Source organism: Crocodylus siamensis, chromosome 11 (assembly GCF_052110815.1).
Source record: "Crocodylus siamensis isolate JL-2025a chromosome 11, ASM5211081v1, whole genome shotgun sequence".
Taxonomy (NCBI): Eukaryota; Metazoa; Chordata; order Crocodylia; family Crocodylidae; genus Crocodylus; species Crocodylus siamensis.
The window spans coordinates 20,868,913-20,886,208 of record NC_143405.1 but is presented as its reverse complement, the minus strand read 5'-3'; the positions used below and the strand labels follow the sequence as shown (position 1 = coordinate 20,886,208).

Here is a 17,296-nt window from a genome sequence, read left to right as displayed (position 1 = left end):
GGGGCAAGTTAGAGGGATGACAGCCATGCCAGACCAGGCCAGGCTGCAAAACCACTTGACAGAAATAGTTTATGGGTCAAATCTGGAGATATTTTATGGGTAAAGGCCAAAGCAGATCACAAGTTGTGGGTCTGCACATTTCTGGATGTGATTTGAGAAATCTCCAGGGCAAATTTCTGTAGCTCACCATGGCAGGGTGTGTTGAAGAAGCATTAGAGCTATGGCTAGTGACTCTGCATCATTTAGAAACATCTCATGAAAACAGAGCATTTCAAAAGCAATGCATTATTATTTTACACAGTGCTGTGCATGTCTATGGTGTCTTCAAGGCTTGTATGAAAAACAAGAGTCAAACTCTGCCTTGGTGAAAGTTGACATAACTCTAGGGAAACCGTCATGGCTGCACCTGTTTTCTTTTGGGCTGAACTAGGCCAGTCCCTGCCCTGAAGAATTTACAATCTAAGCAGCGGGACAACAAATCCAAAAGAAAAAAATATTCAGTTACAATTCATCTTCAGATGACGTACTAGACCAACCCTCTGACATAGATATGTGCATGCCATATACAAGTATGTACCACAATCTTAACATACAGCCAGGCCACATAAGCACCCACCTTTGGGTTTTCATTTGCATTCTTCATGATTGTCCTCCAGGCCCTATTCATGGTTTGGTAGCGTTTGCTTTCTACAGGCAGTTGTCTATTGATGTCCTCTGAGCTAAAGATGGGCTCCAGGTATAGCCAGGAGCGTTGGCATGTCAACCACTCCTCCAGGACATCCTGATAGGAAGGCAGGTCATTGAGCCAAGAGGTCTGTTACATAAGCACATTGGCTAAAATATTTAAATTATGCACAACTGAGCTGTGACTAGAGATACAGGCAAACACCTATTGAAACTCTACCCCTAACACTAAAAAATACAACCATGGGCTCTGGGTAATTACTACTGTATTTAAAAATATTAAACAGTAACTATCATTGACTGGCTCAATAATCAACACCAGCTAGGATGGATGGGCACAGTTCACATCTGCACATTGGTCCCACCCTTTTCCCATCTAAGTAAAAGTTAAAAATCCCACTGACTTAATGTGTAAGATCAAGCACTTAAGAGCTATTGTTACTAAACATGTCTACACATGCATTTACACCAGCCTAGATTTACTCTGGTGTAAACTAAGCTGCAGTAAGGGTTTTCAGGCAGGTATTTAGGGATTAGGGAGAAGATTTGCACCCAGTTCCCTGCAGCCCTGCAATGGGCCCCTGCTATCACTGGGGAGAGCTCCAGGTTCGCCCTCATGCTAGCCTAGGGGCTGGCAGGGCACACTGGGCCAGGAGACACTTGTCTCCTGGGTCCAGGGAGGCACTGCCTGCTCCCAGGGCAGGGACAATGTCCCACTGCCCCAGCAACAGGGAATTCCTGACCCTAGCTCCCCATCCAGGGGCACAGGGCTTAGAAAGAGCTCCAGGGGAGGGGCAGGTCCCAGCCCCCTGCCCCAATCTGCTGGTGGCGTAGCTAGCAGCTAGTTTGGAAAGCAAGATCGCAACTGACATAAAAGACAACAAAAAGTCCTTCTACACATACATAGGGAGCAAGAAAAAATGTCAGGATCCACTTTGGGACCCCTACTGAATACTCGGGGGCAGGCCACAGTCAGTGCCCATGAAAAGGCAGAACTCTTAAATACATACTCCATGACGCTGTTCCTGAAATCAGACTGGGGCTTTTCACCTGACTGGAGGCACAGGAAACAAGGGGAAGACAACAGATTACATGTAATCAGTCCTGAATAGGTGATACTGTCTCTCACCCCATTCTCATTAAAAAACTGGAGGAATGTGGTGTTGATACCCACACAGTCAAATGGGTCACCAACTGGCTGGAGGGCCGCACCCAGAGAGTGGTGGTGGATGGGTCATTTTTGACCTGGAGGGATGTGGGCAGTGGGGTTCTGCAGGGCTCGGTCCTCGGGCCCACACTGTTCAACATCTTCATCAGTGACTTGGACGAGGGGGTAAAAAGCACCCTGTTCAAATCTGATGATGACACTAAGATGTGGGGGGATGTGGGCACATTAGAAGGAAGGAATAGGCTACAATCGGACCTAGACAGGTTACAGGGGTGGGCGGATGAGAATAGGATGGAATTCTACACAGACAAGTGCAAGGTGCTGCACCTGGGGAGGAAGAACCGGCACCATACCTACAGGCTGGGGAACTCCCTTCTCAGCAGTGCAGAGGTAGGAAAGGATCTTGAAGTCATCATTGATGCCAAGGTGAGCATGGGCCAGCAGTGTGGGGAGGCAGTTAGGAAGGCCAACCGCACCTTGTCATGCATCCACAGATGCATCTCGAGCAGGTCCAAGGAGGTGATCCTCCCCCTCTATGCGGCACTGGTCAGGCCGCAGCTGGATTACTGCGTCCAGTTCTGGGCGCCACACTTCAAAAGGGATGTGGACAGCATGGAGAGGGTCCAGAGGAGGGCCACTCACATGATCAGGGGGCAGCAGAGCGGGCCCTACGAGGAAAGGCTACGGGACCTAAACCTATTCAGCCTCCACAAGAGAAGGCTGAGGGGGATCTAGTGGCCTGTTACAAACTAGTCAGAGGGGACCAGCAGGCAATGGGGGAATCCCTGTTCCCCTGAGCACCGCCAGGAGTGACTAGAAATAATGGTCACAAGCTGGCAGAGGGTAAATTCAGATTAGACATCAGAAGGCGCTACTTTACTGTCAGGGCGTCTAGGATCTGGAACCAATTCCCAAGCAAAGTGGTGTTGGCCCCTACCCTGGGGGTCTTTAAGACAAGGCTTGACAATTACCTTGCTGGGGTCGTTTGACCCCAGTACTCTTTCCTGCCATGGCAGGGAGTTGGACTTGATGATCTGCTCAGGTCCCTTCCGACCCTACTAACTATGAAACCGTAGTGAGGACATCTGGGAATAACTAAATTGATCAATCTAGAGAAATTAAAGCCCATAAAACCATATTCCTATATCCTCAGATTTCAGGGGCTGTTTCTGTTACATTAGGCACAGACAAAATTCATTGGAGAGATTTTCTTCCCAGGCAGAAAAGTCTGCATCACCACTCTCTAGAATCCTGTGCTTTTAATAACAGAAATAAATGACAAAACACAGGAAGAAAAGTCAGGGACAAAACTTGCATAGCATCACAGCTGACACACAATAAACAGGCAGACTCCCAAATCACCTGCTTCCTGAGAGTCTAAGGCTACATCTATGAATCTTCCTGGTCAAGTATAATGGGCTTGACAGCCCCTTCCTCAATCACACAAGGGCAGGTAAACTCCCAACAAATAAAAAAGAGTAAATGATGAGCAATAGACAACAGTGGTGTCATGCTTAGAAGCACGCTGCAAAGAGTAGCACTCTCAAAAATATTTCTCTGCCCTTATCTACAGCTTAATATATTTTTTTCTTTGAGGGTTCAATCTTGATTAGGCATCAAGCATTCTGGCCCTGATTCAGCAAAACATTTATACATGGGCCTAACTAAGCATGTGAGTAACTGCACTGAATTAAAAACAAAAACAAAAAAAAACTATACCCAAGCTAATTAAGCTAAGCACTTGCTTTTTTAAGTAGGACATTATCTCTAGCTATGAATCCTCAGCACCTTGCAAGATGGAGCCCTTAATGTGCAGTGTTACTAGCCTGGCCCTTCAAATGCCACCAGATATAGCGCTATCAACTAGGGCTGTGTGAAATTTCAGAGTGTTTCATTTTGGAGCTGTTTTGATGCATTTTGAGCTCGAAACAGCAAAATCAAAACAAAACAAAAAGCATCGAAACAGCTTTGAAGCGAAACGAGGGCACTTGAAACATTTAGAAACTTCTGAAACATTTAGAATTTCGAAGCAGCGCAGTGGTGGGAGGCAGGGGAGAGCCAGGGCTGCACTCCTAGCGGCTCCGCAGCCCTATGTACCTCAGCTCAGCATGGAGTGCAGCCCTAGTTCTCCCTGCCTCCCACCGCCAGGCTACACTCTGTGGGGCTGGCAGGGCCTATCGGAGCACAACGCCGGCTCTGCCTGCCTCCCGGCTGCAATACGATCGGCTCTGCCAGCCCCATGGAGCTTAGCCTGGCAATGAGAGGCAGAGTGTAGCACCAGCTCTGCCTGCCTTCTGCCACCAGGCTGCACTGTGTGGGGCTGGTGGAGCTGATCGGAGCGTAGCACCAGCTCTGCCCGCCTCCCACCGCCATGGGGCTGGAAGAGATGATCAGAGCACAGCTGGATGGCAAGAGGTGGGTAGAGCTGGGGCCATGCTCTGCCTTCCACCACCGGGCTGAGCTTCATGGAACCCGGCGCTGGGTGGGCACTGCATGCAGCGCTGGTCCCAGGCAGCAGCAGCAGCCTCCTGTCATCTGTTGCAGAGCTGGAGGCTCGCACGCTTAGGGGGAGTCTAGCACTGCCCCACAGCTCTCCCGGGGGTGCGGGCCCCCGGATCTGTGCCCGGATGACAGGAGGCTGCCACTTGTGCCTGGGGCTGGGTGCCCAGCGCCGGTCCCAAATGGCAGTGGCAGCTTCCTGTCATCCGGTACAGGTCCGGGGGCCCACACTCCAGGAGGAGTCCGGCCGGCACAGCCCCACAGCCTTCCTAGGGGTACAAGCCCCCAGATCTACATGCTGGATGACAGGAGGCTGCCGGCAAATTTTGCTTTCAAGACTTTGAGGTGCAGTTTCCAAGAAACCTCTGCACCTACCTCCTTGAAACTTGGAAGGTTTCAAGCCCTCAGAAGGGGCTACCATTCCTGTAATTTGCATCCGAATCAGGCAACAAATGACAACATTTTAGGCATTTTCATGGATTCCCCATTATAGCCTACGGGCGAAATGTCAAAATGAGTTGAAACGGCGAAACAGTTTTGATTAAACAAAACAGGACTGCTTTGAAATGAAGCAACAAAACGCTGTCACTTCAAAATGGCAAAACGGACATTGAAATGAAACAATGTGTTTTGCACAGCCCTACTATCTACTATGGAGTGCAATAGAATTACTCATAATGAGAAGTATTACAACTGAGGTAGAATCTGCACCCCACAGAAGTCAAGAGAAAGGCTGCCATTGTCTGCAACAGAGCTGAGATTTCACTCCACATGTGTACAGGATCAGCCCCTGAGGTTGTTCCATTAACACTGTACAACAGCTCTGATAGCCCTTTGATTCCTTGAAGACATATGTCTTCTGAACATCTGCGTATCATCAAGAGTTCCGGTTGCACCAGCACATTCTTTCTGTTTTAGTCAAACAGAACAGCTCTGATCCCACCCTTAATTAAAAAAGAGCTGGGGGAAAATCTGTACCTGTGTCATCTTCAGTTTGTTTTCCCAGGTGTTCATCCTGTCCTCAAAGGGTTTCTTGTATGGTGAAAAAGACATACTTTGAGTCATAACAATGTGATCATCAAGGAGCTGAGAAGCTTCGTCAGGACTCTTCAGAATAAAGGTGTCTGTATTTTTATAAGGTAGCACATTAAACGTAATGGAGACCCATTCATTCTCCATTTTATCCAGTGCCTGGGAAATGGGAACAAACAATTTAATTTTAGATCTTAATTGTGTGAAGTTTCCCTTTACTGACATGTTTCCTAAATGCCTTCCTTTAAAAAAATTACTTCTTCTGCAAGCTTCCACACCAAGAACTAAAACCATCTATGTAATGCACAAAACATTTAGCTATGGTATAAATTTCCTCCTCCTTCCCATGTCATCAGTACCATAAAGGGACCACTCTAATGGGAGAAAGAGCAGTTTTGTTCCTTGCCCAATGGCACAGAGATGGTCATCACAGTGCCTATTAATAATTATGGCTTTTATAATTGGGATATTGCCTACTGGGAATGAAAAACATTCATCTAAAGAGAACTTTAGGGTATGAACTCTGACACAGAAAGGAAAGTGTCATTAGTGCCCTCCTCACATTCTCAATGGCGTACTCCTTGCCAGCAACCTCTGCTATTTTAGCAATGCTTTCAATATGGTCCAGCAACTTCATCTCCAAGCAGCGAGCAAATGTCAGATTGGCCTTAGGCTTGATACTGATTTTGATCTCCTCTGAAAGCATCTCCCAGTGACGATTACGCATGCCAGGGTTGCGCAGGCCCTGAATCAGAGGGATATACGGTCTGAATTCCTCAATCCTGCCCCGGATTTCTACAGCCACATCCTGGCACGCTTTAGGGAGTAAGAAGAAAGGTGATAACATCAGTAATAGCAATGAGATGAGGGATGGAAGATGCTGCCCCAATAGGGTTAGATATTGCATGGCAACTGCACACGTAGGCACAAGACAAAACCTAATCAGCTGGAAAGGTAACACTGGAGCACCCAACCAAACATTAATGTAGGTGTTGTTGATGGCCACAGTGTTACTCTGCCTCATACAAAAGTGAAGCCTAACAGCGAAGGCCATAGCTACATTTGCATGAGGGTCGTCTTTAAAACCATGCCCCACCAGCTTGCTATTTCCTATCCACACCTTGCCTTTATATAGCTTGCACCCCTCACAGTGAGGAAGAGAGCCTACAAGGGGCATGAGACTTACTCTCAATCAGTATGCTGATGATATTTAGTGCTTAAACTTTAATTGCACTACATTGCTTAACTTTAATTTAACTTTAGTGGCTTTTAGTGATACTTGTTCTGGATGTATAACAATCTTATGCTTCCTATACATCATACACGGGCTGGCAGACTCAGGGTCATAGCAGATTTGCAATAGCAGGAGAATTGCAATGAAAAGATCAGATTCTACTATTCAAGCAGGTATTCTTATCATTTTTACTTATCATAATGATTCACACTCACGCATACATCTACTCACCACCTCCTCCATTGGGGCTGATTCACTGCATTGTTTAAAGAAAGAGCTCAGGTTAAAAAGGATGAATAAAAAATCTCCCACTGCAGAATATAATTCAGTCTAAACCATCTGGAAGATGGTATTAGAATTATCTCTGAAGATTAGCAGAGCTTTGAAAGTCCTACAATAGGCCATGGGGAAGGTTACCTACACATGCAAATCTCTTTTTGTTTCTACTTGGGATATCTTAGAATCAGTTTCAAATAAATTTGCAGAGCTGTAAGTGACCATCCAAACTCACTTCACATTAGTGGCTAGAAAAAAATCCTTCTCTCTCTCACACACACAAAATGGAGGCTTGGAAATGTTTTTTTGTTTAGATTCAGATTAAAAACAAACACTTTTAAAATATTTTGTGAAACCCTGCTTGGGAGAGAGAGGAAACTAGCTCAGAATAGACATTAGGCTGTGGCACAGGAGACTCAGACTCAAGTCTCTTCATCACCTGGTTTGAAGAGACTTTAATCTGCATTCTCCAAGTCCGAAGCCAGCGCCATACCACTCACTGGTTTATAGAACCAGTCTCTCACTTATGCAAAGTTGAACAACTGTAGCAGGAGAGGCTGACTCCAAAGCTCAACATTTGTTTGAAATATGAGAATCAGGTAGAACAGTGACCTGAACTTATCTCCCACATGCCAGGGACCTGGATGTTCTGGGGCGCTTCATCAACATGGTGACTGGAAAAACCCACCTGGCAGAAATGCCACCAAAACTGGGATGCTTCCAGGAAGTACTATTTTTCAATGGAAAAAAGTTGCATGAAAAATGTTTCTAGATGCAAAATTGCTCATAGCCCATGTATGCAATAACTCCGGGCCTCACACAGCCCACAAGGGGTTAAACTGCAGTCCCCAGGCTCCTGCCCACTGCTTCCCCACTGTTCCAGCTGCAGAAGGTCTCTGGGCCCTCCCTTTTTCTCTCTGACGTCCCCTTCTCCTCCCCAACCATGGGTGAGGTAGTGCAGCACACAGCAACACACAGTGCTGGGGCCCTGCAGGAGCCTGAGGCCCTGGGTTCCTGAGAGCCACAATGCACCAAAAGAGCCCACAGCCAGGGACTTTAGGGTGATGTGGAGTGCCTAGCTGCATAGGGGCGGAAGAGGAGTGCTAACAGGGCTCAGCCCCCCACAAACAGGGTAGCAGCAAACGTAGCCTTAGGGCAGCCTGGCCATGGGTTGCTGCAGCAGGGGGGGAGGGGCAGGCTCACTCTGATACCCTGCTCTCACAGACAGCACCACAGCCGACCCAGCTACATGAAGGTAGATAAGTTTCTTTTAATCTTTCTTGATCACCCTGGCCTTGGGGAGGAGAGTGGGAGGGCAGATTGAGACCCCCACAGTGCAGGAAAGAGTCGGGTAGGGGCAGGGCAAATCATTCACCCTGGCCTCTGCCCCACTCCCTGCTGCACTATGGGGATTGTCCCATGACACAGCCTGGCCGGGGCCCCATTGGGCCCCATTTACCATGAATGGGGCCCCAGCCAGGCCAGGTTGTGGGACAATTGGAGACCAGCAGCTAGTCCAGGGGTGTGGACAGGTGGCTCCCACCACTGTGTGCACTGTGGGAAACCAAGGGGAGGGCGGAGGTGGAGTTCCACCCACCTCCCAGCTACCCTGCACCACACCCCCAGATGAGCCGCTGGGCTCTGACCGCCTCTCGACCTGGCCCAGCGAGGGCTCCATTCATGGTGAATCAGGCCCCAGTCAGGCCAGGTCATGGGACAATTGGAGCCCAGTGGCTTCTGCAGAGGTGTAGCGCCAGGAACCCAAAGGGGAGGTGGGCACTTGGCCCCCCCCAATCTTCCCATGGAGCAAAGGTGGGCCGCAGCTGTGAGCTGTGCTCTTCTCGCCTCCGTGCCTTGCCGCCACTCCTTTGAAAGTGCTGCAGTGCCACGTGTCTTGCTGCCCAGCCCACTCCCCTCACTCCACACACTTTCCCATGGGGGGAGGCACACACGCTCAGCTCCCCCGCAATTTTTTTTCCTTCCTCCACTTATGTTTAAGTGTGCATTGCAGCAGGGAGGAGGGTGCCCAGGTACACAGTGCAGTGGGGACTGGGTGGGCACCTGGGCATGGTGCAGAGGGGGGGATGTGCCCAAGCACAATGTGCAGCAGGGAAGGAGATGTGGTGTCCAGCCCTGGAGCCCATAACCCCCACTAGTGCGGCCCCCACTAGTACAACTTGTGGGGCATACAACCCCTGGCCACTGAGAAGTTAGACAGTCCTGCAAAAACTGATAAACCACAGCCATGAGGTTTTCATAATTACCATTTTCATGCGTTTCAGTGAGCATAAACATATTCCGTCCCAGACTTTGTAGCTACCTGGTACATCCTTGAACTGCTTCACACACTTGTGCATTGTCTTGAAGGATTCATTGACACTCTTCTCTAGCTGTTCAGCTTCAATTGCAGAGAGAGGGTCATTCATCCAGCTCTCAGACCAGCGTATCCAGTCTGATGCTGTAGTCCACAGATCCCAATACGGCTGGAAGTCCTTAACCATCCTGGACAGTTTATCATACTTCACGAAGGGGAAAAAAGCATTAATCAGAACTTGACATATGGTTCTCTGAACAATGGCTTGCATGTTACCAAAACACACTGTCCCTGAAAAAGAGCTCAATCCTTCTTGGCATACCCAAGCAAGCAAGGGGGATGCATGTCTTTTAGGGCAATGTATTAGACTCTCTTCTACACCACTGGCCAGAGCAGAAGGATAAGGAAGCAGAACATGAATTCCAAGCTGCTAGCTCTGATGTGACTTGACATCAGGGGATGCAAGGAAGAATAGTCTTTGTACCTCTCAGGACACAATTTAGCCCTAACTAATTAGCTTTCAGATAAAAAAAGAACACAGAACAATGGAGACTTTCTGGGACAAATTCAGTCTTGACACACATATGGGCACAGCTCCATTTACATATCAGTCCAAGTTAAAATCAGAACTTAATTTATCTCCTTTTCATTTAGTGACAACTTTTCCAAGGAAGAAGCATCAGGCATGCTGACCAAGACACAGGCATTCCAGTTGCACCTGCCAAAGCCCATAACAATGCATGCAAATGGTTAGCTCAGTGAGCAGTCACCCACTTTGCCTTTGCCAATGTTCATTTGCATAAGTAACATGAGATATTTTTGTGTGTGGATGCAATGGATCTATATGCACTTTAAGGACATACCTGCTGCATCCACAGTTGAAACTTGGGTCCTTAGAGTAGAGAGAAAAAAATATGCACTAAGCTATCAAAAGTTAACATATAAACAATGTTTACATACAACGATCCTGTCCAACAAGCATAAAGAAAACAAAGCAAATGTGGCTGGGCACAACTCATGAATATCTAGAATCACAGTCTTTATGATTAAACCAACAATTTCTTTAGACCTTCCTCTGCCATCCAACCTCAAAAACCATTTTCCTGAAGGAATAATCATAAATCACCATCTTATGTGTAAATAATCACAGTCATTCATGTCTGTATAGCTGTTCAATAACGCTCCTATAGCTGCTTCATAGGCTTTCCCAACTTTATGATCCAGGAAGCTCCTGATCCATGAGCATGGATAAGTGGAGCTCTACCACAGAATAGGTATAAATACTCAAAAAACCCAGCTAGCTTTCCAAGCTCTTCTACACCATGAAAAAGTGCTAGAAGCCATCATATTGAATCACAGAGTCTCTCTAGTCACCACAGGCTGGATAAATGAGCCAACATGGTAGAGAAGTAAAGAAGTTATTTAATGTCACGTCTGGAATGCTATTAGCTAAAAGGTAGTTATTTACATTGCAGTAGCATTCAAAGGACCCATTAAGAACCTAGGGCCCTGTTGTCTGCACAGGGCCCGATGCAATGGAAGATATGATCTGACACTTACATTAGTAACTGGCATCCCAAAAATCCTCTCCCTATTGTTGTAGAGCAGTGCCATCTCTTGAGACTCCTTCAACTGCTTCTTCACCCTTCTTGCTTCATTTGCTATCTCATGAGCTCGGGTAATGTCCACATGAATTGAAAATCCAGCCACAAGTAGCTGTTGGGGGCAGGAAAGCAAATACAATATTTGGACCACAGGTTCAGTAGAAGAAAGCAGTAAGGAAGCAGAAAGAACAAATGTAGAGATTGGCTGCCTTTTCCTCCAGCAATCAATAGAGACAGCTATCTAGATTTGGAACAATCAATCCAAATTGCTGTCTGCTGAGCAGTACTATCATTCACACAAAATCACCAAAATTAGAGAGGTACAAAGTCATTATGTCCTTCCCAGAGAATTTGTCACTACAGTAAATTCTCCTGGATCTTGTCTAATATTATTGGTATTTATTTTTTTATAAACCCAAATGTTACTGCTTCCAGCACTTTCTTTGGAAAGTTATTACATCAGCAAATACTTTTCACTTGTAGGAAAGTTCTTCTTTGCTAAATTTCACTCCACTATAATCTGTTATATTCACTTTGGAAGGAGTTTTCAAGATATTTTAGCTCACTGACTAGATCTGCCCCAAATGGGTTTTTCTATACAGAAAGTATAAGAGGATAAGTATAAGAGGATTGCTCAGACATGCAGGGATGAAATCAGGAAGGCCAAAGAGCAATTCATAAAATGTAGGCTGGAAGGGACCTTGGAAGATCATCAGGTCCAGGCCCCTTACACCAAGCAGGAAAGACAACTGGGGTCAAGAAAGCCCAGCAAGGTGACTGTCTAGTCTCCTCTTGAAGATTTCTAGGGTAGGCGATTGCACCACCTCTGGAGGGAGCTTATTCCACAGCCTGGACACCCTAGCTGTGAAGAACTGGAGTTGCAGCTAGCAAGGGATGTGAAGGGTACCAAGAAGGGTTTCTAAAAGTATGTCAGCACCAAGAAGATCAAAGTGGGGGCCCTTACTGAATGGGGAAGGCAAACTATTGACAGATGATGTGGGAAAGGCCAAAGTGCTCAATGGCTTTTCACCTCAATCTTCACAGGAGGGATCAGGTCCCTGACTACACCTGACAGCACAGTTTGGGAAGGAGAGCAGCCAACAGTGGTGAAAGAACCGGTTAGGGACTATTTAGAAAAGCTGGACATGTACAAGTTCATGGTGCCAGATGCAACACACTCAAGGGTGTTGACGGAGTTGGCCAATGTGATTACAGAGCTGCTGGCCATTATCTCTGAAAACTTGTGGCAACTTGGAGAGGTTCTGGATGACTGGAAAAGGGCAAATATAGTGCCCATCTTTAAGAAAGGGAAGAAGGAAGATCCAGGGAACTACAAACCAGTCAGCCTCACCTCAGTCCCCAGAAAAATCATGAAGCAGGTCCTCAAATAATTCATTTCTAAGCACTTGGAGGAGAGAAGGTAATTAGGAACAGTCAGCATGGATTCACCAAGGGCAAGTCATGCCTGACAGCCTTCTATGATGATGAGCAAATACTTTTCACTGGTAGGAAAGTTCTTCTTTGCTAAATTTCACTCCACTATAATCTGTTATATTCACTTTGGAAGGAGTTTTCAAGATATTTTAGCTCACTGACTAGATCTGCTCCAAATGGGTTTTTCTATACAGAAAGTATAAGAGGATAAGTATAAGAGATGACTGGCTTTGTGATATACCTTGACTTTAGCAGGCTTTTGATATGGTCTCCCACAACAGTCTTCCAAACAACTAAAGAAGTATGGGTTGGATGAATGGACTGTAAGGTGGATAGAAAACTGACTGGATTGTTGGGTTCAAAGTGTAGTGGTCAATGGCTCAACGTTTAGTTGGCCACTAGGATCAAGTGGAGTGCCCCAGAGATCAGTCCTGGGGCCAGTTTTGTTCAATATCTTCATCAACGACCTGTAAGATGCGACGGTGTGTGCTGTCAGCAAGTTTGCAGATGATACCACGATGGGTGAAATAGTAAATATGTTGCAGGGTACGGACAGGATTCAGAGTGACCTAGACAAATTAGAGGATTGGACCAACAGAAAGCTCATGAGGTTCAGTAAGGAGAAATGCAAACTCCTGCACTTAGGACAGAACAGTACCATGCACTAGTACAGGCTGGGGGCTGACTGGCTGGGCAGCAGCTCTGCAGAAAAGGACCTGGAGGTTAAAGTAGACAATAACCTGAATATGAGCCAATACTGTGCCCTTGTTGCAAAGACGGCTAAGAGCACACCAAGCTGCATTTGTAGGAGTGCTGGCAGCAGATTGAGGGGAGTGATTATTCCCCTCTATTTGACATTGGTGAGGCCATATCTGGAGTACCGTGTCCAGTTTTGCAGAAAGGATGTACACAAACTGGAGAGAGTCCAGCGGAAGGCAATGAAAAAAGCTGGAGGGCTGGGACACATAAGAAATGAGCTTTTTTAGTTGGGGAAGAGAAGACTGAGGGGGGGTTTAATAACAGCCTTCAACTACCTGAAGGGGGGTTCAAAAGAGGATGGAGCTGGACTGTTCTCAGTGGTGGCAGATAACAGAACAAGGAGCAATGGGCTCAAGTTGCAACAAGGGAAGTTTAGATATTAGGAAAAGCTCTCTCATTAGGAGGCTAGTAAAGCACTGGAACAGGTTACCTAAATAGGCGGTGGAATCTCCATCCATGGAGGTTTTTAAGACCTGGTTAGACAAAGCCTTGGCTGGAATAATCTGGTTGGGGATGGTTCTACTTTGAGCAGGGGGCTGGATTAGATAACCTTCTGAGGTCCCTTCCAACCCTAATTTTCTATGATTCTATGATAAAGTTTTTAGTGAAGAATAAAATCCAAAATGTTTTAGCAGAGACTAGAAATCTCTTGATGCGGCTTCTGTTCTTTGTAAGTCTTGTTCTTTGTATGCCTCATTCTCCCTTCTTCCTCTAAAGCTTGGGTTACATGTTGCATGAATGTACCCAATTCTCCCTCTTAATTTCAGGTGTTGTTGCATCATGGTACATTCCTGCCGATGACACGCTCTGGAAGCTTGCGAGCTTCACCCACAGAAAAGAAAAGGAGTAGGAGGCAACACAGCAGCACTAAGGAGTCAAAATAACAATATTTTGAGGTGTTCAGTTCCACAACGAAAATTATTAACAAAAAAAAAAAAATCAATATTTACTATGGAAAGCAGCCACTTCTCATAAAAAAAATAATCAAAAACCCAGTTCTATCTTGAAAAAAGGTTTGAGAAAATTTTCAACTGGCACTACCAGTGATTTTAGGATACTGTTAATTCTCCTGCAGATTTCCCAGCTAATTGATGATACTAATTTCAACTCCCCTTGATCAGGTCTAACTCAGGAGAGATTGTGCGTCAGCTGAATTTTTAATACCTGTAGGCCATCCAATCGTTCCATGAAGTTGTTCTGATCCATTAACTGAATTTTGCGGAACTTCTCTTCATCTTCCAGGTGCTGCTGCTGAATCATCTCTGTCTGGTTGGCTATTTTCAGAGGCCAGTAACTTGCAGCCCACCTGAGCTCAGATGAAATAAGAAAGCACAGCAGATGAGAAGAGGCAAACTCAGGCATATGATTGGTATAATGACAATAACAGGATGAGAAAACCTGATCTCACAGATAAAGGAGTCTGAACAACAGAAACATGGACTCAACAAAACACATTTTTTGTGCTTTACTGTTTAGTGTGCAGTATCTGTGACTCAGCTCTTCAATAACATTAGGCTCAGAAAAGGGAGGCATTTTTTTTCTTTTAAAAGAAAGCCAATATGCTGCTGAGCGGTTGAGTCGATTGCTAATAATTCTGAGAAATCCTGCAGGACTGTCTCTTATAATGTGTTTTCACAGCATCTAAAAAATGGAACCACAATCCTGCTTGGGATCTCAAGGTGCTACTGTAATATAAAGAATAAATACAATAAAATAATAAATAGTAGACAGCTGGTATTACTTACTACTCCTAAACTAACCATCCTAACTATTAGCCGTCATATCTCTGCACTTGTTCATCCAGTTTAACTGTAACTGTGCAGTTGAAGACTTCACAGATGCCTTAGAAGAACCAAGAAAAAACAGATATCCACAATTTGTTAAAGAGGTCAACAATTACAAACTTGCCTCTCCCCCAAGCCAGGAGGCAGCATGAAGCCACATCTCTTTTATTGAGAAGCAAACCTACAGAGTTCAATGCACATCTAGCCTGACTGCCACATTAAAAGTTCTGCTGCAACCCTTGATATACAAATTAACCCCCGAGGCACTGTGAATGATAATTGCTGCAAAGTGCCCTGCTTTGACAGTAGGAGTTGTGCTCACTTTTCGTTGAAATCATCTTGGGTAAGGTTGTAAAGGAATTCCTCCATGACCTCATAATCTTCTATGACCTTACTAATCAGTTCCTACATGTGGAGAGAGAGACAAACAGAAAAAGTAGATGCCTCCAAATCATTCATGTTTAAAGTGTCACTGCCAATCACTCATATTTGAAGTATCACTGACTGGGATGAGTCGGTAGGGTACATATCTTGTTTTTATGAGACACTTTATGTCAGGGGGTTAGTCACAGAACCTTGCCTCCCTTAGTCAAGTCCTTCTGTACTGTTTAAACAGTGGGTCCAATTCTCCAGCAACTTACTCTATAAGTGATTGTTGTACTACTTAGACAAAAGGAGCATAACCCAGTGGCCAGAGCCCTGGATTGAGATCCATGGTACTTGGGTTCTGTTCTTGATTTTGCTACTGTCTCATGATAACTGACCCTGAGCAGGTCAGCTCACTACTTGGTACCCCAGTTTCTCCATCTACAGATGAAAAACTTTATATATGGTAGTCTTGGGGCCAAATTAATAATAACAATATGAATGTGGTACAATTGGGGTGATGTTATAACCATGACAATACAGAAAAAATGGGAGAGGCAATGATTTTTACAGGTGATGTACGCATTTATTGGTTGGTTCAATAAAAGATATCACCCACACCAAAATATTGCATCTAAAAATATTAATATAATGTACCAGTGCAATTTAGAATTAAGTAAAGTAGCTACTGAGCAGTTGACCCCACCTACCATGCAGCTATGTCAATACGAATTCAGAGGCTATATATCTTTATTGTTCAAAGAACTGTAATTAATATTTAGAACAGAGAATAAGTTACTATCCAATATCAGGGCAACATTGCCAGCCACTTCTGTAAATTTCCCTCACACAGACATTTGCATGCACAGGAAGTGCATCTGAACATGCAGATCTGGCAGTGAGACAGCTGACTGCCCAATTTACATAGATATCCTGATTTCAAACACAAATTCCCAGTTCCATACATGACATTGGGAGTGAAATTTCAGATGTCAACTAAAAATATAAGCCTCATGGACATCAACAAATTTTTAAAGTTTATATCAACCTAGAGCAGTGGTTTTTAACCTGTGGTCCATGGACCCTGGGTGGTTCACAGACTATGTGTCAGGAGTCCACAAAAGATGACTGTGATCAATCAAAAGTATGTGAATACCCACACTTACAATTCAAAGGGGTCTGCACCTCCATTCAAAAATTTTTAGGGGTCCACAAATGAAAAAAAGTTGAAACCCACTGGTCTAGATCATAGGTAAAATCTTCAGAGCAACAAACCAGGAAATCAGATAGTCTAATTAGGTCTCAGTTCTACCCATCAGAACGGGGAGCTTAAAAAGCTGAACCTGCTTCTGAAGTAAGCTATTGTCCAAGAAGGGATTCTGAGCTGGGTAAAAAACAATCCAAGAGGAACAATTCCCTTTTTCAGACTCTACCCACGTTTCCCAAGTTTCAATTACATCATTCCACTGAGCAACCCCTTTTGATCAGAAAAGTATGCCTTGCCTCCTGAACATGTAGCTGCCCAGGGACTCCTTTCATCCACTCCCGCAGCTCAGCCAGCTCCTCAATGCTGTTGGGTTTCTCATACATTTTCCGGCTGATGGCTTTGTATGCTTCACAGATCTGTAGGAGAATGCAAAAAATGTCTAAGTGCAGAAAGTAAGAAGAAGAACATTTGAAGTCTGCAACCTTGTATAATGGGCTAATGTTCCTACAGGACCCACTACATTTCATCCAGGGGCTAAAAGAGTGGCATAAGACTGGGATTCAAAAAGTGTCAGCTCACACAGCTTTCATTAGAATCAGTGGAAACAAAGAGTGTATGGTAGGTCTCAAAATCAGGATGCTAAAATGAGGTCCAGCCTATTAGAGACTGATTTAAAAAGTCATCTATGACCCAACATTGCCCCATCCCTAGAGACTGCTCTAATGCTATTAGCTTCCAGTACTGTTCCATTTTTTGTTAGGACTCTTCATTACATGCCTTACCTCAAGTTAGATGGAAGAAGAATGCAAAATGAGAGAAGCAGCTTTCTTAATATTTGATTAGAAGGACGATAACAGAACTCAGTAACTAGATCACAGATTTAATTGTCTGTATCTTCTAGTCTATCTTTCTCATATTCAGCCAGAAGAAATTCA

General features: G+C 45.1%; 1 protein-coding gene across 1 annotated transcript in view; it reads right to left on the bottom strand.

The window, feature by feature from the left end:
* The window catches only part of DNAH1 (dynein axonemal heavy chain 1), a 152,774-nt gene that overhangs the window by 105,892 nt on the left and 29,586 nt on the right, over positions 1 to 17,296 (bottom strand). Inside the window, exons 15-22 of the mRNA XM_090022620.1 lie at positions 16,658 to 16,777; positions 15,111 to 15,193; positions 14,169 to 14,310; positions 10,768 to 10,923; positions 9,214 to 9,412; positions 5,946 to 6,199; positions 5,330 to 5,542; positions 617 to 781 (exon numbers count right to left, since the gene is read on the bottom strand). Of these exons, the coding sequence (XP_089878746.1) occupies positions 617 to 781; positions 5,330 to 5,542; positions 5,946 to 6,199; positions 9,214 to 9,412; positions 10,768 to 10,923; positions 14,169 to 14,310; positions 15,111 to 15,193; positions 16,658 to 16,777 (1,332 nt within the window). The remainder of the gene's footprint in view (positions 1 to 616; positions 782 to 5,329; positions 5,543 to 5,945; positions 6,200 to 9,213; positions 9,413 to 10,767; positions 10,924 to 14,168; positions 14,311 to 15,110; positions 15,194 to 16,657; positions 16,778 to 17,296) is intronic.